At 38.9% G+C, this 26,802-nt stretch overlaps 1 protein-coding gene across 1 annotated transcript in view; it reads right to left on the bottom strand.

The window, feature by feature from the left end:
- Positions 1-26,802, bottom strand: part of ARVCF (ARVCF delta catenin family member) — a 531,145-nt gene that overhangs the window by 164,368 nt on the left and 339,975 nt on the right. Inside the window, exons 6-7 of the mRNA XM_075275546.1 lie at positions 22,229-22,326; positions 18,482-18,730 (exon numbers count right to left, since the gene is read on the bottom strand). Of these exons, the coding sequence (XP_075131647.1) occupies positions 18,482-18,697 (216 nt within the window). The 5' untranslated portion in view covers positions 18,698-18,730; positions 22,229-22,326. The remainder of the gene's footprint in view (positions 1-18,481; positions 18,731-22,228; positions 22,327-26,802) is intronic.

Raw genomic sequence — 26,802 nt, 5'->3', positions numbered from 1 at the left:
TAAAATTTGCATTTGGGCCCATGTTCGTTATAAAATATACAAAATGTTCACAAGTCACAACTAAAATTGTTCTTTAAGGGGAATAAACTTAAAATTTGTAATATCTCGTATGTTCAGACTCCATATATTATATGATGATGATATTATAATAACAATTTCCCTCTAGTCTTCTAGCATGTCCTCATTTGCATATTCCATATGACGTCATAGAATGCTGTGATGTCATAAAGACATTTCCCTTAGGTCAGTGTCTGGGGCTGAGAATTGTCAGTTCTGTGTTCTACTAGTGAGATAACAGTTCATTTCTCTGCGACCTTAGCGATTATTGGCTATTGGAAGCGATTTTTCTCAAAACGTCTAATTTGATCTAGACCATGATGTGGCATTTAATGCTAATAACATCTTTCTTTATCGGCCAATCCCTCTGCTGCATAGAATGCGACCCCAGAGGGAAAGAGGCCATGAATGAATTTAAGACTCTCATTCGAAGCCAAGTGGATCAAAATCCAGAGGCTTATTCAAACATCCAGCGGTTTGCTAAAGCCGCTCAACAAGAACTCCTGGATTACCTTGAGGATGAAGTCGTGATGCTGGGTAATTTTTATAGTTATTATTATTCTGTAGATTATGTGGATAATGAAAGATAGATTATGGTTATAACTGCTCTGTTCTCATTCCAGATACCTATGCAATAACTGAACTAGTGTCCGAATATAAAAAATCTATTAATGTCATCGAAGGCACCAAGTTTAAAGGTAATTTCTGCATTTTCCATATCTGTAAATTCCTTTAGCAAAAAAACCCTGAAAATAGCCTTTATATTGGGAGCTCAGATTAATAGATGAGCGGATTGTATTTTATCTAATCTGTATTATTTTTTCTCTTCATGTATTCTAGATGTCCAGCTTCTTCACATAATTGCACTTCATTTCCAGAAACTTAAAAGCAAAGTCAAGGATATTGCCCAGGATTCCAATAACAGTAAGTGTCTTCGTTTCTAACAGTACGGACTAAAGGGTTAAAGCCCCTGATATAAGTGGGTATTATTGTAGAAACGTTCCTGAGAGGACCGAAACGTTGCCGGTTTTGGATTAAACCCACTTTTGTTTGGTAACTATTGGAGTGCTGCCATTTTCACTTTTTCTATATATGCTATATGAGGATTTTCCATCCTCTTCTTTTGGACTTGCACCCATCTTCTATTGTGCTGTTTGGGGTTGTATATACATATATATATCCCCACACTCCATGTATAGACATATTAATAAAGTTGAGTTTGGCTGCAATGATGTAGCAGATTTACCTACAGCAAATAGACTTAGCTCTACTTTACCTGTCCCCTTTGTTCTGAGTATCACATACAGTATACTCTTACTATGAGCCAACCTTTTCTGCTCCTTCTCCTCATTCATGTATCTGCTTATATTCTATGAATAGGAAGAAACAATTGTGATTAGAGATGAGCGAACACTAAAATGTTCGAGGTTCGAAATCCGATTCGAACAGCCGCTCACTGTTCGAGTGTTCGAACAGGTTTCGAACCCCATTATAGTCTATGGGGAACATATACTCGTTAAGGGGGAAACCCAAATCCGTCTCAGGAGGGTCACCAAGTCCACTATGACACCCCAGGAAATGATGCCAACACCCTGAAATGACACTGGGACAGCAGGGGAAGCATGTCTGGGGGCATAAAAGTCACTTTATTTCATGGAAATCCCTGTCAGCTTGCGATTTTCGCAAGCTAACTTTTTCCCATAGGAATGCATTGGACAGCGCTGATTGGCCAGAGTACGGAATTCGACCAATCAGCGCTGGCTCTGCTGGAGGAGGCGGAGTCTAAGATCGCTCCACACCAGTCTCCATTCAGGTCCAACCTTAGACTCCGCCTCCTCCGGCAGAGCCAGCGCTGATTGGCCGAAGGCTGGCCAATGCATTCCTATGCTACATCAGAGCCGAGGGTGCACTAGAACCCTTGTGCACACTTGGCTCTGCTACATCAGATGTAGCAGAGCCGAGGGTGCACTAGAACCCTTGTGCACACTCGGCTCTGCTACATCAGAGCCAAGGGTGCACTAGAACCTTTGTGCACACTCGGCTCTGCTACATCAGAGCCGAGGGTGCACTAGAATCCTTGTGCACACTCGCCTCTGCTACATCAGATGTAGCAGAGCCGAGGGTGCACTAGAACCCTTGTGCACACTCGCCTCTGCTACATCAGATGTAGCAGAGCCGAGTGTGCACAAGGGTTCTAGTGCACCCTCGGCTCTGCTACATCAGAGCCGAGGGTGCACTGGAACCTTTGTGCACACTCAGCTCACACTAATAGAATGCATTGGCCAGCGCTGATTGGCCAATGCATTCTATTAGCCTGATGAAGCAGAGCTGAATGCGTGTGCTTAGCTCAACTACTCCACCGGCGTAGTTGAGCTAAGCACACACATTCAGCTCTACTTCATCAGGCTAATAGAATGCATTGGCCAGCGCTGATTGGCCAGAGTGCAGAATTCGACCAATCAGCGCTGGCTCTGCTGGAGGAGGCAGAGTCTAAGGTCGGACCAGAATGGAAACTGGTGTGGAGCGATCTTAGACTCCGCCTTCTCCAGCAGAGCCAGCGCTGATTGGTCGAATTCCGTACTCTGGCCAATCAGCACTGTCCAATGCATTCCTATAGGAAAAAGTTTATCTCACAAATATCACAATTACACACCCGATAGAGCCCCAAAAAGTTATTTTTAATAACATTCCTACCTAAATAAAGGTTATCCCTAGCTATCCCTGCCTGTACAGCTATCCCTGTCTCATAGTCACAAAGTTCACATTCTCATATGACCCAGATTTGAAATCCACTATTCGTCTAAAATGGAGGTCACCTGATTTCGGCAGCCAATGACTTTTTCCGATTTTTTCGATGCCCCCGTTGTCGTAGTTCCTGTCCCACCTCCCCTGCGCTGTTATTGGTGCAAAAAAAGCGCCAGGGAAGGTGGGAGGGGAATCAAATTTTTTGGGAGTTTGCCACGTGATGTTCGATTCGAATCAAACACATCGAACAGCCTGATATCCGATCGAACATGTGTTCGATAGAACACTGTTCGCTCATCTCTAATTGTGATAAAACAACTATATTGACAATGTCTATTTATGCAGTTTTCTATTAGTATAGGTTGTGTATAGCTGTATATATTCATACTTATACAGTGTGTCACTAGGCTCTATTCAATTCTAATAAGACATTTTGTTTTCTTTCTTCACATTTTAGGGAGGTGTCCAAATAAACAAGGTAAGTTCTTCTCTATACATTATTACTTCCTAGCACGCTACAGTAATATTCTACATACATATAATAAACACCCAGGGCCTTATGGAGAAATCCTCGTAGGGACATGAACTATCTGATTGGCTGCCAGGGATGTTTGTAGTAGTCCCTGCTGTCCTCTAGAGCGGGTCTGGAACCTCCTGGGTAGCTCCGAGATTTTTGTTATTGGAAATCTCCCATAATACAAGACATGGCGTCACTGCCATAATATAATAATATAGAAACACAAAGAATATAATTCTATATAAAGTTTACTGTTGAGTCTAAGAATAAAACCTTTCAGTAATCTGATATTTTTCTTTTCCCTCTATAAGGTGCAGACAGCTGTGGTAAGTACATTTTATATGACTCTTCATCTTATATATATTATATTTTCTATAACATTGTAAGTCTCTAACACAAGTGCTTTTTCTAGGATTAATGACACAATCCTACACCAACTGTAAGAGCTGTGTGCAAAAAAAGATTGTTTGTGCCGGAGGCCCTCCAAGGAATCAAGGTATAGTATAGCATATATGTAATAATCCAGAGGAACTAGGATGACAGTCTTTTATTATTATAATACATGTCATTGGACTTCTTATTGATGTGTTTATACATTATATGGGTGTTTTATGTTCACTGTGTTGTCAGATAGTTGTCAGTGATTTGCTGATCTTTGGATCAGGATAAGAAAGTTCCATGTGAGCGGCCACTGACTGGATACCTCCATGTAACTAATGGAGATGACAGCGCAGTAGGGGATGGGGAGGAAGCCAATACACAATGGCCGCTGTACTTGGGGAGTTTATTACACGTGGCGCTATTTACAAGTGTGGCTATTGTGGTTGCCATTACCTTGGTGCACTTACTGGCATGTTGTGAGGTTCTATGTGTCCAGCATCCTATGGAGACACTTGGGCATGATATTATAAAGATGTGTGTTCTCCTTACATGCCTAGTGACAATATTCTCTTATATGGATGAAGTTATTTGCTATAACATGCTTTTTCTCTTTTTTTGACAGAATACTTTGATAAGTGTAGCTGTATGTGCCCCGGGAATAGATGCTCTGGTAAAGTAACCCTTTATATTCCTATCTATAATTTCATATATATGTTTAGTAAAAGCTCAGGACACTAAATACCCCATATATACTATATTTATATCCAGAACACTTCTAACAGTCCACAGATAATTCTAGAAAATCTGATTTACTGAGCCCGAGGGACACTGAGATTAATATGACTCTGTCCAAAGAGAATCCTACACGTGCCACAAGCAGAAAAAGCAAAGTTTGTGGCAGCTTGTGTTCTGTCATATAACCGGAGGTGATACAGATCACCATATGCGATAGATTCTTATATAGTCTCCGCTTACATTAGATATTTTTATATATTCTTATATAGTCTCCGCTTACATTAGATATTTTATAGATTCTTATATAGTCTCCGCTTAATTAGATATTTTTATATATTCTTATATAGCCTCCGCTTACATTAGATATTTTTATATATTCTTATATAGTCTCCGCTTACTTTAGATATTTTTATATATTCTTATATAGTCTCCGCTTACATTAGATATTTTATATATTCTTATATAGTCTCCGCTTACATTAGATATTTTTATATATTCTTATATAGCCTCCGCTTACATTAGATATTTTTATATATTCTTATATAGTCTCCGCTTACATTAGATATTTTTATATAATCTTATATAGTCTCCGCTTACATGAGATATTTTTTATATATTCTTATATAGTCTCCGCTTACGTTAGATAGTTTTATATATTCTTATATAGTCTCCGCTTACATTAGATAGTTTTATATATTCTTATATAGTCTCCGCTTACATTAGATAGTTTTATATATTCTTATATAGTCTCCGCTTACATTAGATATTTTTATATAATCTTATATAGTCTCCGCTTACATTAGATATTTTTATATATTCTTATATAGTCTCCGCTTGCATTAGATATTTTTATATAATCTTATATAGTCTCCGCTTACATTAGATATTTTTATAGATTCTTATATAGTCTCCGCTTACATTACATATTTTTATAGATTCTTATATAGTCTCCGCTTACATTAGATATTTTTATATAATCTTATATAGTCTCCGCTTACATTAGATATTTTTTATATATTCTTATATAGTCTCTGCTTACATTAGATATTTTTTATATATTCTTATATAGTCTCCGCTTACATTAGATAGTTTTATATATTCTTATATAGTCTCTGCTTACATTAGATAGTTTTATATAATCTTATATAGTCTCCGCTTACATTACATATTTTTATATATTCTTATATAGTCTCCGCTTACATTAGATAGTTTTATATATTCTTATATAGTCTCCGCTTACATTAGATATTTTTTTATGATCTTATATAGTCTCCACTTACATTAGATATTTCTCTTTTATCAGACTTGAAAACTGGCCTATACTGCTTTCCCTGCAAAGACCATAAAACTCATGTCGCAGAAGCTATAAGCTGTGGAGGTAAGTAGATAGTGTTATATGCCAGTTACTAGGACTTACATAGTAACGGCTACCTATGCAGAGGTGACGCTCTACTGTAGGTAACAGAGGTCAGCGGGTACAAAAGACTGAAATTATAACTTTTTTCCTTATATCTAGAGAGAAGTATAGAAGTTATAGAGGACGATGACCTAATCCTCGACTGTAACTTTGATTGGCATGCCAGGTTGGAGGAATCTTATAAGAATACATTCTGGAAGGTAAATACAATGTAAAGAGAATAATGATACAATATAGTATTAGTGATAGAAATAACCTGATTATAAAGAAATGAGACATTTGAGGATCTAACAATTGTTTCTATTTTCTTTTCAGCACGGCCATATTGAACAAAGAGTCACCGAGGATCCCTATCTAGAAATCAAAGGGATACAGATGCAGGACTCTGGCCGTTACTCATGTGCAACCAGCCTGTATTCCGGGGTACCAGTGAGCAGCATTGTCTACCATGTGACAGGTAAGTGCACACTATCACCCACAATAAACTTTCAGTTTTTAGGGTGAGTTTAGCATCAGCATCGGAAGCTCCAGCCCAGAGTCTATCAAATTTTATTTAGAAAATATAGTTATATGTAATTCTAATCTATGACAAGAAGATATGAGTCTGATATTCCAATATATTATATCTGTATAATGCTGATAATGATGATTATTATTGTTACACCACCTAAAATGCCTTTATTTGTGCTATAAAATGCATTTCTTTTTAATTTAGTTCTCAGCGGATCAGTAAGGGCGACAAAGAAATACCAGGCTCGCCCTACACTCCCTGCCGTGCTTGACATCACCAAGCCTGCACAGACGCTTGTTGTCCTAGGAAAGAGACAGAAGGTCCTCCACATAATAATACCTGTGGCCGGAGCCCTCACCGTCACCATCTTGTTATTTGCTGGCATATGGTAGGTAATAGTTATACGATACTTGTAGGATTAGCAGCACACAAGCAAGAATCATAGAAGTGTAGTCAAGCCCAACAAATCTTGTCAGCTTTCTATTTGATATAAATGTTTGATCAGAAGATTCGGTTCTGATACTTCAGTATTGGACATTTCGGTTCTGTCACTTTCTGTCTATGCCTGTTTGGATCATCATATTCAGAACCCCTTATGTTTAGTGGGATACTTGAGCCAGCGATTTGCTTCGGTTAACCTCTGCACCGCCAGGCAGAATAGCGCAGTCTGCTGCTCTCTTTATCCCAGTAAAATGTTACAGCCATACAAAATACATAAACCAGACAGATCCCAATGAAGTCAATGCAGTGCTAAGGCTGCCATAGGGATCAGAAGTCCTAAGTGAGCGACATCTACACACGACACCCATGTACATAAGAATTCACTTGTACAAAGCAGATATCAAATAACTAATATTCATTTTTCTTTCTTTCAGCATCTGCATATTCTGCAGGAAAAAGAAAAAACAAGAACCTGTGGAAAAACAGCCAGTGTAAAGGCAGAATGTCAAAGCCAACTGTCACAAAAAATGAAAAATACTATAACAATATAAAAAAAAAAAAAATTACTTTGGTCTTTAGTGGATTTCTACTTATAATAGAACTACAGAGGCGATGTCATTATGTATTATTTATGTGCATTGTTATTATAACAATTGAGAATGGGGGGAGGGGTCTCTTATTTTATAGACTGTTTTAAATACTTATCACCTTTTCACAGTTTAGATAATAAATGTATTGTTACTATTATTAACGAGGGCCTAAATATCATGTAAATAGGGGTTCCTAACAGTCCCTGCAGAACATCTCAGCTGCTGCAGAACATTGCAATATGCATTTTTGATAACACTGACTTCATATTACACACCTCAGCTGATACAGGATCTAAAAGGTTCTGTTTGTATCTGCTTCGGTAAAATGCCTCCTGTCTGATATAAACCTATCACATACCATTATCAATACCATTTTGAATCATATATAGGAGATGGCTACATAGTTGGCAGAGGATAATAATAATACATTTTTTTTGTATAGCACCAACCTATTCCGCTGCACTGTACAATTTGTAGGGTTCAAGCACAGACAGAAAGATACATTACAAAAAAATAGTCACTTCACACAATGGGACTGAGGGCCCTGCTCACAAGAGCTTTCAATCTATGGGGTAGAGGGGGTGACACAAGAGGTAGCAGGGGTGGCATTGTTTATACAATGATCAGACAATTTTGTAATAGAGGTTACTGTCATTACACAAACCTAAAACTGTATGAGCCATCACCAGTCGTGTCCTTTAATGTGCAGATGGTGCTTGGACATATAAAGTTAGCCTGAAACGGGATCTTATCAAATGGGGTAATGGGGAAGCGTGAACAGATAAGGGTTCATTTTAGGGATTCTAATTCTGGCACGGATGGGTTTACATTAGGAATTGTGATAGGCCTGTCTGAAAAGATGTCTCTTTAGTATGCGCTTGAAGCTGTAGAAATTGGGAGTTACCATATATACTCGAGTATAAGCCGGCTTTTCCAGCACATTTTTCATGTTGAAAAAGCTCTCCTCGGCTTATACACGAGTCAAGGTCCACGGAGCACAGAAAACTGGAAGGGGGAGGATTCATTGTGTCTTATGGAAGATGTCTGTTGTATGGAGGAGAGGAAGCTACAGTAAAGTGACACACACAGGGACCTTCCTTTAGTTACTCTGCCTATTAATGTCAGGCATTTGGGGTTATTAATTTAGTTTCAGTAACTCCATGTGCCTCACATTAATAACAGTTAACCCCATCATGTCCCTCATATTAACACCTGTGTGCCCCATATAAGGGTTATTAATATGTGAGACACATGAGGGTACTAATGAAGGACCTTAATAATGAAGATACCTAATTATTACCTCCATATGTCCCACATATCAGTAACTCTTATGTGAAGCACACAGGGGGTTAATGTGAGGGACATGATGGGGGTTAACTGCTATTACTATGATCCCCATGGGGTTACTAAGCTGCAATGCACATGACCAGACTTTTTATCTGCAATGGTGGATTTCCCCCTCGGCTTATACTCGAATCAATAAGTTTTCCCAGGTTTTTGTGGTAAAATTAGGGGTCTCGGCTTATATTCGGGTCGGCTTATACTTGAGTATATACGTTAATCTGATTGTCCGTGATAGAGCATTACAGAGAGGTGGTGCAACTCGGGAGAAGCCTTGTATATGAGCGTGGGAGGTTCTGATAACCTGAGGATCACCATAGTCCTGACCCCTATGCCAATGTTGAGCTTATCTAGAGTAACAAACTATATAATATATCTCTCCATAGACTCAGGCATATATAATGATGGCTTTATAGAATATTATGGCTTTATAGTTATTTTGTTGGATTGCATGTCCAGAGGTAAAGTCCCCAGGGAATTCTTTTAACACTCCTATGCTTCAAGATAAGAATACAGCGATGAGACCTCTCACCTCCCCAGACCACCCTTAATCTTCTTCTATATGTCCTTCCTCTGCTAACAAAAATATTATTTCTGCCATACCTATGGGAGCAGATGTATACGTGAGTATATATATGTATATATCTATATATAAAACACCTTTTTTGTTGCAGGTTTTGTTGCAATTTTTAAGCCAAAGCCAAGATTGGCTACAAAAGGAATGTGAAATATATTGGAAGTTCTAATACTCCTCCATTCTGCTCTTGGCTGTAGATCAAAAAGCATTCAAAATGTGCAACATAAAAAGCTTCATCTCCGCAACATGGGGATTTAGCCTTAAAGACCTGTGCAAATGGAGCAGGCCTTTAACTTCCTGGAGCAATGCTCTTACAATTGAGACCCCATGCCTGTGCCATCCCTTACAGTAGGTGTTGATCCTCCCACTGCTATCATCCATCCTACCTAAGACAATTTATTTATTTATTATTATTATTATTATTTATTTTTATTTTTATTTTTTTTTTTTTTTTTTTGGGGGGGGGGGGTTATTTAACAGCATCTTTTTTTTTCCAAAATATAGTATGCCTAATATGTTCATTTTCACGTGTTTCGTATAGACCTCTCCACAAAAAAAAAAAAACAGAGGCTCCTTCACAATTTTCCAAATGCATGACTGAGAACATGGCACAACATTATGAAGATGCTACACAAAGGCAATTAATCCATAAAAGTTATAAAATTTAAGTTATAGGGGTGAGAAGTTGGAGGGTTGGTGGTTTGGAGTCATCTGCACTCAGTCTGATGGAGGGAGTGAATTACGTCCATGGAAAGGTTTATAAATCCAGGTTTTAAATTTTGTCAATTATCTTAATTTTATCATTAGCTTGAATTTCCAAATTTTTCTCTGTCATTCTTGAAGAGACCTTTCAGAATCAGGACCTGTAAGTCTGACAAGTTAAAGGGGTATTTCCATGTACAGTGTTGGCCAAAAGTATTGGCACCCCTGCAAGACCATTATTTTTAAATTTGTAGATAATTAAAAGTTAAACATTTTTGCAAATATCAGTAATTAAACATTTTGCAGAGTTTTAAAGATATTCTCTAAATATCTTGTGGTCACAGTCTGTTGTCTTGATCAGTTGCCAGTGGATACGACCATGAATGCTGGAACTATCTAAGGTCATAAAAATCAACCATGATTTCCTTATTGTGGCCGGAATATCTTCTGATACATGTAGTGTCCCACTCAGGGGTGAACCTACCCCTTTCTCCGCCCGAGGCGAACTACAGAAAGCCGCCCCCCCCAGGAGGAGGGGGCCGAGTGAAGGGGCGTGGCCGAGCAAAGTGGGCGTGGCCGGACAAAGGGGGCGGGGCTTAGCGCCGTTCGCAGGCAGAGAGCAGGCACGGAGGTGACCTGCTCTCTGTCTGAGCGTGAGGGGAGGCTGCTGGAGTAGCACTACTCCAGTGGCCTCCCCAAACCACCGCTCGGTGCTAAGCCAGTCCAGGACAGCTTGTCCCCATATGAGGTCTTAATCTTTGCGGGACAAATTTTTCTTCATGATGCCAACATTATTTATTCTATATAATGTACTGGGAAGCTGGAAAAAAAATTCAGAATGGGTTGGATTTGAAGAAAAAATGCATTTCTGCGACATTCTTACGGGCTTCGGTTTTATGGCGTTCACTGTGCAGCCAAAATGACATGTTCCCTGTATTCTGTGTTTTGGTACTATTCCGGGGATACCAAATTTATATGGTTTTATTTACATTTTGACCCCTTAAAAAAATCCAAAACTGTGTTAAATTTTTTTTCTAAAAGTTGCCATATTCTGATAGCCGTAACTTTTTTATACGTCAGTGTACGGGGATGCATAGGGCGTCTTTTTTTGCGGGGCCGGGTGTACTTTTTAGTTCTACCATTTTCGGGAAATGCTATTGCTTTGATTACTTTTTATTCAAATTTTTATCAGAATCAAAACAGTGAAAAAACTGTGGTTTGACACTTTTGACTATTTACCGAACAGGAAAAATATTTTTATAGATTTGTAGAGCGGGTGATTTCGGACACGGGGATACCTAACATGTATGTGTTTCACAGTATTTATCTACTTTTATATGTGTTCTAGGGAAAGGGGGGTGATTTTAATTTTTAATACTTTTTAAAAAAAATTATATATATATAATTTTTTTTACTTTTTTTTTTTTTTTGCATTTATTAGACCCCCTAGGGGTGCTGAACCCGAGGGGGTCTGATCACTAATGCAATGCATTACAATGCTAATGCATTGCAAAAAATCATCATTTCTTTTGCAGACTGCATAGACCAGCCTGCAAAAGAAAGATTGCAGACCGGCCGGGAGCCTTTAACAAGGCTTCCGGCTGTCATGGCAATGTGCCGTCGGCCCTGGAGCTTTCTCCAGGTGCCGGCGATCACTGGCAAAATGGCAGCGCCCATGCGTCGCCGGGAAAATGGCGCCTCTGGCGCCTTTGACTGTGGCGCCGGAGGGGTTAATGCCTCTGATTGGTCTGGAGACTGAACGGAGACATTAGCGCCGGTTGTCTACTGCTTAAAGCAGTTACACACCCGGCACGCGCCGTACTATTACGGCGGATGTCGAGAAGGGGTTAAAGGCTATTCAGGCATATGTGGGGCTCATAGCGCTGAATTTTGATGATAGAACTTCTTTAAAGGACTACATATACATAAGCCCTCCCCCTCATAGACAAACTATCGATAACTCTGAAATATAACTAAAGATAGGGGTTACCCTTTTTGATAAATTATTTATATGAAAGCAGAAGCAACTCTGGGAATACTTATTGTATATTGTCTTTGTGAAATATTGGTTGAAGTTCAATAGCAATTTTCCTAAAGATGTTTCTTTGAATCTCATATGTAACCACTAAGGGCACACTGCTGTGGTCATCCCTCATCTTAATGTAGTGCAGAATTTATGGGTTCTTCAAAAATGGAGTTGTGGCAGAGGAGCATTGTACCACCATCACAATACCTTTACCACAAACAACTACAGACTGTTCAATATATGACTTATACCATCACAATACCTTTACCACAAACAACTACAGACTGTTCAATATATGACTTATACCATCACAATACCTTTACCACAAACAACTACAGACTGTTCAATATATGACTGCATAGAATTCTGTCTCTGGTTTAGAGACACAACAATAGGACATGTTCTGTTCAAAGGTTTCAGGTGTTGACTCATCTCTAAAATATTATCTTGAAAGCCAGTTGGATCATCCAGGTATTATTTTTCAATACTTTGATGATCACTGATGTTACTGTTGGAGAGCAGTAGTTTTCATGTTGTTACTCTCCCATTAATGCAATTTTTGTTCAGACACTTTCTTATTATGGGGTCATGAACACTGACCTTAACCGAGTCTGATATATTTCAATAGCTTTTTCCTTCATGTCTTCTTTATTTCATCTGACCTTGGTATGATGTTCTTGTACAAATGCTGTGATTATTTCAGAATCATGGTAACGTTTAATATCTATTTTCTATATAATATAGTTCACTGGTATAAAGAATGGCTATGTTCATCTTACTCTAATTGTCAATTAAATTAGGTTAGAGAGTCACATTTTACCAAATTCCACTTTGGCACCCATTTTTTTTTTCTCCTAGTACATATGGTTTCTCATTTTAGCTTTTGACTTGCTATAGGTGTCAGTATTCTGCACCCCTAGTTATCTTGTTGTCTACCTGTTGGTGACCTGCGTCTTGCTTTGGACCATGTCTTTGTTTTCTATGGGGCCCATAGGTCCACTTTTTAAGCAGAGTGGGTTTCTGCTCACAGGAAACCTGAATGCAGGGAGCGTAATAAGCAATACATAAATATAATAAGCAAAACATATTACTATTCCATACTAATGAGCATTAGAAAGCACCATGAAGGTTAAAAGTACAAGTGCAAAAGTGAACATAAGAGTGCTAGACTATTCCACATCTCCTATATATCTCTAAGGAGATATGTATAAATTCCTACTGTTCATCACTATAGACACGTAGTAATAAAGGACAATCACAGCATTTACTTTCTTCGGCAGAGTGATCCCTGTAATCCAAAGTGAGTGGTCCCTGAGTGTATAAAATGTAGTCATTACCATAGTAGCAAATGCATAGGAAAAAGTAATGGCTGACAAACATCCATTAAATAAGTTGCATTTCTACTGCAGTGATGGAAACAATGGTAGTTCAGAAATGCATTTGCAGTATTTTGCTAAACATCAGACCAATATTGTGAGTCTTCTATTTCATGGGATAACACATGATGATTTTTATCTAACATCATGGGAGCAAAGAACAAAAATCATAGCAAATAATATAGAGAACACTTATTGCAGTTACTAAAAGCTCTAAACAAGCCTGGTTGTACTATTTTAAGACAAAAAAAAATGGTAGAAATGTCATGTCTACACTTTTTCAATTCACCAAATGATACTTCAGAAAACCACAAGACAACTAGGCCAAAGACTCTTCTTTGTTTATATAGAATCTAAAATCCAAGGCAGGATGTTGCTTAAAACCACAAAATCGACCCAGGCGGACTGCAACAGAATTATATGGCAGGAGTGAGCAAGGAAGGAAACAAATGGATCACCGCTAGAGTTTAACTTGAGCATTGTCATTTCCTTCTTCAATATTCTCACAAGATATGGTTTCTAGCCAGTTATTGACTCCCCAGCCACCTGAGACTTTGGCTTCTTATAATTCCAGTACAGAAACCTCCTAGAAGGTCAATCACCAATAAAGGATTACCTACCGTAAAGTAGTTATATAAAACCACAAAGTGGACAACAGATGGAAAGATACTCTTTGCATCCTGTTTCTATATTTTGCACCAAAAATTGAGGATAGATTCCACAAGAATGAAGATTTTCCAAATTAAAAACTTACATGTATACTGCAGGTGTAAATTTACCCGTCCCTCACTTATGCTTGTAGAAGTGTACCATACAGATGTGAATAAGGTTACTTCACGTATCCACAGTCTTTCATAAACTGAATTTTGTCCAACAAACCAGCTTGACTACCATTTCATACAAACTCCTCTTCAATGCGGATACACGGTTTGAAGGAACAGGGGCTCAGAACTCCTGTTCAGTTGTGGATTATAAGGTTGAAATGTCTGGTTGTCCTGGGCACAAGGCTGCAAAGGGGCCCAAAGGCAAATAACTATCCATTTACTTTATAATCTCACTATAATCCAACCTTATAATCAACTGTCAATACAGTTGGTTACTATTGTTGGGCATAGGAGTCTACTAAAGGTAGGTATTTGTTGGGACAACCTGGTCTGGAGAGATTCGTCCCAGCTGTTTTGTGCACACCAAACACATCCAAACTGGTTCTGACATTATATTAATTAGTAGAGGCTCAGGGAAGGTGAGTAAAAATAACAAACCATGTTACTCACATCCCCGTCTTCTTCGGTCCTCTTCCAGCCTCTGCACTAGAGCCCAGGAGAGGGGAGTAACACTGTCTGTTAAAGGGGTATTCCCATATACATACTTATATCTATATTTGTAGATAATTAAAAGTTAAACATTTTTGCAAATATAAGTAATTAAAAATTCTGCAAAGTTTTAAAGATTTTCTCTAACTTTCTTAGTGGTGACAGTCTGTTATCTTGATCTGTTACCATGGATACGACCACTAATGCAGAAACTTTCTGTGGTCTGGGACTTGTCAGGAACCCAGCTATAACTTTCTTATTGTAGCCAGGGTATCAGACAGGGACACTACATGTATCAGAAGATATCCCGGCCACAATAAGGAAATCATGGCTGGTTGTCTGACTTTAGAAAGTTCCTGCATTCATGGTCGTATCCACTGGCAATCAATCAAGATTATGACCACAAGATATTTAGAGAAAATCTTTAAAACTCTGCAAAATGTTTAATTACTTATATTTGCAAAAATGTTTAACTTTTAATTATCTACAAATTAAAAAAGCAAACAAAAAAACACTATGTACATGGGAATACCCCTTTAAGTTTACTCATCTCCCCTAGGCCTCTGCTTACTATACTCTTGGGTCTAAGGAGACCCTAGAATATAGTAGCGTTTCGTGGTTGGTAAACCCCAAAATGTTCAGATTCAGACGAATCTGAATTTTTTAAAATAAATTTGAAAAGAGAATCAGTTCAGTCAGTGCTATCATATGCTGCTTACATATTGTATAATAACTAGCTATTATTTAAATTCTCTGGTACTGGTAGGAAACTTATATCATGATCTGAAATCAATTGGCCTGCTAGATCCTGCGGGATGTCACCTTCCACCTTTTATGTTTAATCTAAGTTTATGGAAGAAAGGTTTTCCCTTTTACACATCACACATAGAAAAATAGAACACAGACAAACTGTTAAAACAAGAATGTACAATCTCAGAATTTTGAGTAACAGGAAGATGGTAGAAAAGGGCTACCAAAAGTACGACTGTGTGACTGTTAAGGTCTCAAGTAGGATTTTAGAAGGGCAAAAATGGACAGTCATCAAATCTAGGACCAGGGAGGTGGATAGGATGAGGGCAAGGGACAGCCATCCTCACATCCTCACAGAGCCCAGGGAGCCATAAAAGAAATAAAGGACAATATAGAATAATGCCGCCAAATAAAAAAGGACCAATCCAGCCAACTTGTACAGGAGTAAAAAGTGGACAAATAGATCTGCGCTTTGCTTACCAACCGTGATCTTGTCACGCAATTGGACACTTTCGGACGCCAGAGAAGTTTTCAACACATTGTACAAGGGTATGTGATTATTTCATTATATATATATATATATATATATATATATATATATATATATATATATATGTTATAATGGATGTGGCATTTTAACTGCTGATTATTTTTTGTTTATTTTTGTAATGTATTTGCAATTTATGTCAATTTTGAAGGGTGATGAGGTCACTCTGGGGGTGTCTCCCCCGTATGTCTATTTATATTCAGTGTATTCAGTGTTTGTGTTATGCTGTCCTTTTGTACACCTGCTGAAGAAACCAGCTTTCGGTTTCGAAACGCGTTGTGTGTGAGGCTTTAATAATAGAACGTGTCAAGACCACGGTTGGTAAGCGCGGATCTAGTTATCCACTTTTTACTCTTGTACAAGTTGGCTGGATTGGTCCTTTTTTATTTGGTGATATTTGCACGTGTATACACGGTTAAGATTTGCTGGCTACTAGTTATTTTGGTCTATCAAGTGACACTTAAGTGCTGTGACTAATTCACAGCACGAAAAGGTGATTATAATTAGAGTACTACTTGTGAAATTGCTTTAAAGGGTAATGCACAAGGTGCCACGCGGTGCTCTCTTTTGTGTTAATATAGAACAATGGGAAGCGAGCAAAAGGAAGGGGCGGAGAAAGGGGACGGGGAATTGGCCAAGGCATCAGTCAGAGAAACGGGGGTGGCCCATGTAGGGTCCTGAAGTCTCCTTCTGGTGACCTCTCAAGATAAAAGGATCCACAAAACAGGAATCACGTCTGCCAGCGCATCCCCATCCTAGATGACTCAGGAGAGTCCTTTACCAATAAGGCCTTGATTCTCCATATGTGGGTAAGCTCCTGGAGCAATTCTAACAGAGTAGGGGTATTGGTACTGCACAAGTTTCTAAGAATAACCAATTTGGTAAGGAAGTGTTGAAGGAAGTCTTTTCCACAGCAGATATCTTACCTAAAATAATGGATGGGAGTGCCATCTGAGGGGAAGGTAAAACTGATTCAGGCATATAAAATGAACACTTAGTTCCAAAAGAGTTTAATTGCTGCGCAGTCCCACCAAATATGTAGGATAGTCCTTCTCTCAGACCCACAGCGCCAACATTACTCTGAAAATTAAAGGTAAATTCTGTTGTGGAAGTCTGGGCAATAGTATCAGTGAGTCAACAGTCTGAAGTTCTTCTCTTGAGCACTACAAGACATACATATTTTTTGGGCCAATAGCAAGGCTACGTCCCAGTCAAGAGGGGGAACATCCACTGCAGCTCGCGCTCCCAGGAATGTATATAGGGAAAAGTAGGCCATACAATAAGTTGAGAGCATACGTGTGGGTCTATTTTTTTACAGTTCCATATTCCTAGCCAGTGAGAATGTCAGTGAGTAATTTCATTCAGACATCATCAAGGGGCTTTTCTGGGATTGTAATGCTCATATTCCGAGGATTGGGTATCAATATCAGATTGGCGGAGACCCAACAGCTGGGACTTTTTGGTTGTTTGACAAGACTGCAGCGTTTGAGTGCACTCTGTGCACCCTTCATTGTATAGCAAGCACAGCACCATACAGAGTGTAGAGCCGGATAATAATATCTTATCCTACAGATCGGCCATAAATATTTAACTCCCGGAAAACTCTAGGAGTTTGAGGGACAGACTTGTTAATATCCATTTTGTACGATCGGCGAATACTGAGAATTTAATAAGTAGAAAACGCAAAGATACATTTCACTGTAGCACTTGCCTGGCATGTAAATTGAAGATGTATACAAGCAAGACAATTCACAATTTTGGCCACAGGGATAAATAAATCTTAGGCCAGTATAGTCCTAAACAAGTAGGCCAATATAGGCAGATTTCTTTAGAATCTTTTTGAATTTACAATAAGACCATTCATTACATTGGTATGTAAGGAAAAGAATTGTTCTGTGCCTGGAAATTTTCTTCTGACCCAAAACTTCATAAAGATGGTCACTGAAAATACTTAACACAGTTGTAGGATTGGGTTATAGACATTAGTTATTGTTTTAACCAAAATGATCATTGCTAAGGTTAAATTCAATCATGCTGACCAATAAGATACTGCCATTGTCTAGAAAGAAGATGGTCACTTAATAAAATTTTCACCAGTTGCAAGAAAATACTTTATGCAACTGAATGTTTCCTGCAATGAAAATATTCATGGCTAAGTCAGTGTAAGAATCGTTCAATAGACATTTATTCATTTATTGACTGCTCAACCATCAACCTACTTCTATATCATGTGCATGAGCACCCTAACTGATCCACAACGTCTACCATGACTATTCTGATGTAGTTGATCAATGCTATGAAATAAGAGAAGAAAATGGAGGAAACACTGGACTCATGAGAATGAAATTAATGACTAGCTGCTACTTTTCAAGCATTATGTGAAACTAATTGTAAAGAATGCAAGAAAATAATAATTGGTTAAGGAGTGATAAAAAATATAAAAAGCAGGTTTTACCTGCAGAACTAGCTGTTGCCAAGCAGTGGTTAGCGGTTGCCCATTGCCAATGTTGCACATGCTCATTCTTTCAGAGGGCACATTGGCACGCTCAAGTTGAAGGGAGACATTACGTCGTTCTTCTTCTAAAGCTCGGGTCAGTCTTTCAAAGCGGGCTTCTTGCTCTTTCACAGATGCCAGGATACTGGCAGCAGACCTTATGTCATAGTCATCCATAGCTGTTTGTGAAAGAAGTCTCTCTGGTAACTGCTAAAGAAGGTTTAAGGAAAAGGTGGAATATTAGAAAACGGTCATGACACGTTTACTGTTCAGAAAACAGGAACACGTACATGTATCACCCACAGAGGTCACGGAACATATAAGCCATGGGATGATTTATTGTACAAAATCTGTGTATTGGTGTGTTTTCAGGCTATTTTGAACATATTTAGCTATTTTACGCCTTTTTGCCTCAATAGAACAACAATGGATTTTATATCTAACCTCTTATAACATAAATGGCTTTTCTACAACACTATTACAGGAAAACAGGCAGCAATCTTTATAAAATACTTAAAAACACAATTGCCACTGGCTTGCATTAACAAAATGCTGCTACTTTAAGAAGTAAAACAGTCTCTTGAGGAAATATGAAGCCCTTAGGAGAAAATCAGCTTCTATTTGACATTAAATTTTCATGCATATTCCAAAATCATTTTCATTGTGCAAATAACAATGTAAAGTTAAAGAACATAAAGATAATAGGTTTTTGGAAGCGAAGTCTACTCTTTGAAGATCCCATCAATTTGACAACACTAAGGTAAGCTTTCAATCTTTGCAATGAAGCAGATATGCTGGAGAACTTGTGAACTGGCAGGCATTTGGAGTATGTACTTATATGATATAGGGTTTTATGATTCTGAAAATCATATCAGGCACAGCATAGGAAGCCAAGAACGTGTAGATTTTTAATAGGCAATGAATACTTTTCTTTGAAATTCCAGCATCCAAGATAGTATCGGATATTTGCATGACTGGTATTTGGATAGTATGACGAAGCCTGCATGCACATGCACCAGTCACAATACTGAATAGCGCCTATATGAACAAACAAGAGACAGTGAAGACCTTTAGCCTGGGAACAAATCGTGCTGGATTGTTGGATTTTCCAGCCATACTGTAGCTAATCGGTGGAAACATCAGGCTAGATTTTACAATAACAAGACTGTTATGATGTATAACAAGATATGAACACAACAGTGGAGATGGAGTAGAACGAATACACATTCTTGTAACCTCTCCTGTAGGAATTGGGTAATCTATCAATGTGTTATACATATTACAAGGTTACTTGATTTTTTTAAAATTATTAAAGGTATTGCAAAGAATCGAAAGACAAATGTTATTGTTTAATTAAATGAAAAATAATGAAAAGTACAATTTTCCTATATACTTTTTGTATAAATTCCTCATAGTTTTCTACATATCTACATTCAGTTTACTTCCAGTGGCTAAAATTAAGTCCATGGTCATGCAATATACAGTCCATGGTCATGTGACGGACACACAAGGTGCACAACCCATTACAGTCACAGCATAGTAATCAGACATCTGCCTGGTAATGAGCTGTGCACCTGTGTGGTCATCACATGACAATGGACTATAGATCACATGACCACAGTCACAATTGTATCCACTAGAAGTAAGCGGAATGAATGACAGTAAGCAGAGATCTAAAAAAAACCCCAAAACATGAGGAATTGATACAGAAAGTATTGTATATACTCGAGTATAAGCCGACCCGAGTATAAGCCGAACCCCCTAATTTTACCACAAAAAACTGGGAAAACTTATTGACTCGAGTATAAGCCGAGGGGGAAAATGCAGCAGCTACTGGAAAATTTCAAAAATTAAAATGGTTTTTGGGTGCAGTAGGTGCTGGGGAAGGGGAGGGGGTGTTTTGGTTGTCTGTCTGCCCCTTCCCCGAGCTTGAGGACTGGGTTTTTCTCCCCCCAATTGGAACTCAGCCTGGCTAAATATAGGGTATCTGCAGTGCTACTATTAACCCCTTCCTGACTGAACAAGAGCACTGCAGATCCTATATTCAGTATATTCAGACACAGGGATACCTAATGTGTATGTGTTTCACAGTCATTTTCTACTTTTATATGTATTCTAGGGAAAGGAGTGATTTAGAACATCTATTTATTTTATTTTTTTTATTATATTTTTTAAAGCTTTTTTTTTTTTTTCACTATTTTATGGGAGATTCTATACATTACTAATGCGGCTGGTCATAGACACCCCCCCGCCAAAAAAAAAAAAAATATATATTTTTTTGCTTGACTCGAGTATAAGCCGAGGGGGGCTTTTTCAGCACAAAAACTGTGCTTAAAAATTCGGCTTATACTCGTGTATATACGGTATATTGGAAAATTGTAGAACTTTTCATTATACAAACCATAACATTTGTCATGACTAGAGATGAGCGAACAGTGTTCTATCGAACACATGTTCGATCGGATATCAGGGTGTTCGCCATGTTCGAATCGAATCGAACACCGCGTGGTAAAGTGCGCCAAAATTCGATTCCCCTCCCACCTTCCCTGGCGCCTTTTTTGCACCAATAACAGCGCAGGGGAGGTGGGACAGGAACTACGACACCGGGGGCATTGAAAAAAATTGGAAAAAGTCATTGGCTGCCGAAATCAGGTGACCTCCATTTTAGACGAATAGTGGATTTCAAATCCGGGTCATATGAGAATGTGAACTTTGTGACTATCAGACAGGGATAGCTGTACAGGCAGGGATAGCTAGGGATAACCTTTATTTAGGGGGGAATGTTATTAAAAATAACTTTTTGGGGCTCTATCGGGTGTGTAATTGTGATTTTTGTGAGATAAACTTTTTCCCATAGGGATGCAATGGCCAGCGCTGATTGGCCGAATTCCGTACTTTGGCCAATCAGCGCTGGCTCTGCTGGAGGAGGCGGAGTCTAAGGTCGGACCTGAATGGAGACTGGTGTGGAGCGATCTTAGACTCCGCCTCCTCCAGCAGAGCCAGCGCTGATTGGCCGAATTCCGTACTCTGGCCAATCAGCGCTGGCCAGTGCATTCTATTGGCGTGATGAAGCAGTGCTGAATGTGTGTGTTTAGCTCAACTACTCCACCGGCGTAGTTACACCGGTGGAGTAGTTGAGCTAAGCACACAGATTCAGCTCTGCTTCAATCAGCGCTGGCCAATGCATTCTATTAGCTTGATGAAGCAGAGTGTGCACAAGGGTTCAAGCGCACCATCAACTCTGATGTAGCAGAGCCAAGTGTGCACAAGGGTTCAAGTGCCCCCTTGGCTCTGATGTAGCAGAGCCGAGGGTGCACAAGGGTTCAAGTGCACCCTCGGCTCTGCTACATCAGAGCCGAGGGTGCGCTTGAACCCTTGTGCAGCCTCGGCTCTGCTACATCAGAGCCGAGGGTGCGCTTGAACCCTTGTGCACACTCTGCTTCATCAAGCTAATAGAATGCTCCTGCTGTGCCATGTGTCACTGGGGGAATAAGTATCCCATGTGTCAGTATTATATATGGCCACCTACAGACTATGTTTCTCTGTGAATCAGTGGTAGAGGTAAATGAATACTTTAGTCACATCTAAAAAATATTAGGTTGCTTCACTATATGTGCAACTGAGAAGATAGAGGAGTGGAAGAAAAAAATGCAATGCAAAAGCAAGAGTATAGAAAGCATGCAGAGGATAGAAAAAAGCAATACACACCTAGCCGAATGTTAGGATCTTTTAGAGATGCTCAAACATCACCCACTAGGACTAGTAAGGTCTATAGAAAGAACAGCAGCAGCCTGAAGCAGAATCAACTACAACAGAGAAAGGAAGGACAGGAAAGGTTAGTCAGAAAAATTACAGCCTGCTTTTCTGATGTCTTAATAATCACCGCTAAACACTGAGATGCTAACTGGGCCTGCCGCACATCTTACAACTCAGGTGCTTAAAAAACTTACATAATGCTCAGTTCCAGGTGCACTAACCATTTTACATTACAATTAAATATATTATGTACTTCATGCAATACACAATACAGAAGACGATGTTGTGTAAGTATATGAAGCTGTGTCAAACAATTGTAATAGCACTCTGGCCAGCATACAGTGTAAATGGAAATAATGGACATATTAATTTTAGTGACAGTAATACAATATTTTCAAGTGACATATCATGTACTAATAATTCAAGACATATATTCCTTACAAAAACTTCTCTTATTACATATCTATCTTTCAACAAAGAACACGATTGTTAAAAGTATGTCATTAATAGACAGCCAAAGCCATGGGCAAAATGAATCAGGGAAACAACGTGTTGGCATAGGAGAGATGAAACAACCACAGCTGGCATCCAGTGCCAGGAAAAGAACGCAGTGCCCACAGTGTTCTGAGATTAATGTCTTCCCCTACAGATGGAATGTAACACTAAGCCTCTTGTAATGTTACAAATGCTTTTTTTGTGACATGAAACCATTTTTACGAATAAATATAATGATCAGACATTAGTATTCCCTGAACCAAATTGCAGCTTGATCTTATATTCTCTCTATGTCCCAAACAGCAGCACTGAAGTCAATATAAACTGTGCATGCAAATGTGTCTTCAAGTCATTGAATTATTTACAAGTGCTGCCATATTGTCTTAAACCTAATGCAAACACTCCAATAGCTGAGCAGACAAGTAGATGTAACTATCTGGTGCTTGTAATAAATCAAGGTGTTGGTTGGTTTAAGATCCCACAAAAAAACATTGACCCTGGCTAGTCTAGCACCGATGGTCTTGTCTCATTGGAAGTTGTTCAGATTGCTCAATTTCCCTGTTCTCACATTCACATTGGAGTCACACTGGAACTGATGCATGGAAAACTTGCTCACTTGATCTTGTGCTCTGCTGCACTCCATGATCTTGTGACTAATTTGCATACAGGGACGCTCCAAACATGAAAGGGCAAGTGTCTCTAATAAAGTGGCCATTCAGTGTATGAGTAGAACATGTTACAAATATTGGTAGGATGATTTATTACAGTATAGTCTGTATCATACTAATGACAGTATCTTGTAGGGAGGTTTCCAAAGCTGTCTTTCTTATTCTGCATTGCATGTCTATTTTCTTGAAAATAAGAATCTTATTCTTCTGCAAATTGGCTGAAAAGGACTTTAGGGGTGTTTCTCCAGCCCAGGACTTAATTCTCTGCTCCTAACTGCTGCCCAGGTCCGCCCTTATTGGTTGAATGACATCTGCACCTTTATCACACTTTGTCTATAGTTAGGGGTGGAAAACGCTATCAAAAATGATGTGGCCAGAATGAAAATTGTGTATTTCATGGATAGCACACTGACCCATTCATTTCTATGGGCCTGTACACATGACCTCGAATTACACGGTCAAGTGTGTGGGCCGACAGTCCAGGCTGCAAAATATAAAATAGGTCCTATTGTTGTCCTATTTTGCGGCCTTGCTTCCATGGTTCCTATTCATTTAATGAGAGGGGTCGCAGAAGCACGGCCAACGTACGGGCGGCACATGGGGGTTTTCGGTATCCTGCTGCAATCTCTGCATCCCATTGAAAACAGAAATCTGTGTGGAATTGGCAGCTGACTCAGAGATGGAATCCACCCCCAAATCTCTGGAAAATTCCTCTGTGTGAATTTACTCTTAAAGGGGGTTTCTAAATTCTAACATTGATGGCCTATCCTTAGAATAGGATATCGATATTAGATCACCTGTACAAATCGCAGCACTTGTTACTGTACATACCACATACTGTGCTGCTCATTGACCTTAAAAACTGTCGCAGCGAGTATAAGGTACTACAGCACTGTCCCATTGAAGTCTATGGGACAGCACTGCAGTACCTTCACTCACTGCTAAAGTTTGTATGGAGAGTGAGCAGTGTGGCTCATGGCATATAAACATTACTGAGAGCTGAGCTGTCTTGGTACAGATGATCTGCGGGAGCCGTTCCTAAGGGTAGATCATAAATGTTAAAAACCGGATAACCCCCTTAAATCTAAGGCCCCAGGTTGTGGAAAAGATGTTTTTGGGGTTTTGTTTTTTTTGCAGATTTTGCTGCGTTTTTGAGCCAAATCCAGGAGTGGATGGAGCTTTTTGGGATTAGTTCAAGATCTTCCTACATATTTTCCATTCCTTCTGTAGCCACTGCTAGGTTTGGCTCAAAGAATGCAGAAGAATCTGCAAAAAAAAACAGCATTTCCACAACAGGGGCCTTGGCCTAAAGCTTTATTTTTCCCTGCATGACCTTGTTAAGCCATAATTATAACGCTCCATAGAAGATTTGGAAGAAAATTAGTAAGTGTACCAACGAAGGTATCAAGAACTCCCAGGAGGTATTCTTGAGGATCCAGCAAAATTCTGAATATGTGTTGATAAACAGGACAATAAACAACCAGAAGGGAGAGGTCAGCAGCTGTATATTGTACTGCAAATGCAAAGGATTAATATGTTGGACAGCAGCAGCATTGTCACCCAACACTGAGCCAAAAAGTTGCAAATACATTGATAAATGTGATCTGTCATTATCCCAATGATTTCTGGTTAAATAAGAAGTACTAAAAATAACAACAAAAATGGCAATGAAAACTTTTAATGTCAGCAGATAGAATATTCAGAGCTGATGTAGCTACAATACATGTTTTCACATAGTGGTCACCCAAACACGAAGGGCTTGCTTCAGTAAACCATTAGGGTCCATTCACACGGAGAAAAATGGTGTGGAATTTCAGCACTGAAAAAAAAAGTCTCCCATTGACTTTGATGGGTTCCTTTCTGCAAGCAGAAAAAAAGAACCCATTGAAGTCAATGGGAGGCTTTTTTTCAGCGCTGAAATTCCACACCAAATTCCTCACCATTTTCCTCCGTGTATCAATCATGATACCCCTGTGGAAGACACACTTAATAGGTGGACAATTTTAGAATAACTGCTACAGGGCTCAGCCAGATATTTTACATCTGTTTCCTATGTGACCAGAAAAACAAACAGTTCGCCATGAGTAAGGGACGGATGTCCTGAAACGCGTAGGCTGGTTGACTTTTCTCAAAAACATGCGTTCATTTATGGAATCTACCATGTAAGTGCTATGCATATTTTTTCTACATCTGGTACTATTTTTTAAAAAAAGTTTTTGAAATAAATATTATGTTTTAAAGTAATACCTTCTTGTGCTGAAGACTGTTTGTTTTTCTGGTTACATTATTGCCCTAGCCGGGGGTATATCTTTCGTGCACATTTAGGTTTAGCCAACTCTGTTTATTCTGGGTGAGCTGTGAACCTTCTACATTTTTTCTAACTTTGTTTCCTATGTGGACTGCTGTGAAACTATGAAACATTTCTCAAATACCTAACAATGAGCAAGGTTTTTACTGAGTTGACATAGAGGTTATAGAAATGCAGACAAGAGATCAGCCTGAAGCCGGTCACAAACCCCTCCTTGGGAAATGGCTGACTTTCTCTGAATGGCACAAAGGAAATGTCATTACAGAAAACTATTTACTCAGGACTTGCTTGTGAGCAATTTGCTTCATGAATTCCTCACATCATTCCTCATCTGTAGGAATAACTTCTACATTAAATACTACTGCAGGCAAACTAACTACACTCTACACATTATAGGGGTTTTCACACAAACATGACCAGATTTAGATTTTTAGATTTTTGAAACTCAAACATTTTTGCAAATATAATTAATTAAACATTGGCTGAATTTTTAAGATTATCTTTAACCATATCAGTGGTGATAATATGCTGTCTTGATTGTCAATAGATACGGTAAGAACATGACTGAAGGAACTTTCTATGTTCTAAAATCCAACTGTGATTTCCTTAGGGAATATTCACATGGCGGAAACCTTTTCCATCATGTGGCATTTTTGCGTGGCTAGCCGCAACGGGATGCTGGTGCAGTGCATTGGTATCCTGCTCCTGATTAGGCCTGGATGAATGGGCCTAAGCAGGAGTGTATCTTAAGCTGCGGACGCTCCGGCTGACTCAGCCACGGAATCCGCATGAAGATAGGGCATGTTTTTTTTTTTTTCTCCACTATGGGAGGCATTTTTACAGGCATAATTTTGCCCTTATTGTGCAAAGAGTATCAAGCAGCAAGGAAATCATGGTTGGGTTTTAGAGAATAGAAAGTTTCTGCATTTATGGTCATATCCAATGGCAACCTATGAAAGAGACAAATGTCACTACAGAGAAAATCTTCAAAACTTTAAATTTGTTGTTAGTTATATTTTCGAAAATGTTAAACTTTTCAATGTCTACAAATCCAA

Source organism: Leptodactylus fuscus, chromosome 1 (genome assembly GCF_031893055.1).
Source record: "Leptodactylus fuscus isolate aLepFus1 chromosome 1, aLepFus1.hap2, whole genome shotgun sequence".
Taxonomy (NCBI): domain Eukaryota; kingdom Metazoa; phylum Chordata; class Amphibia; order Anura; family Leptodactylidae; genus Leptodactylus; species Leptodactylus fuscus.
This window is presented reverse-complemented; position numbering and strand designations above follow the sequence as displayed.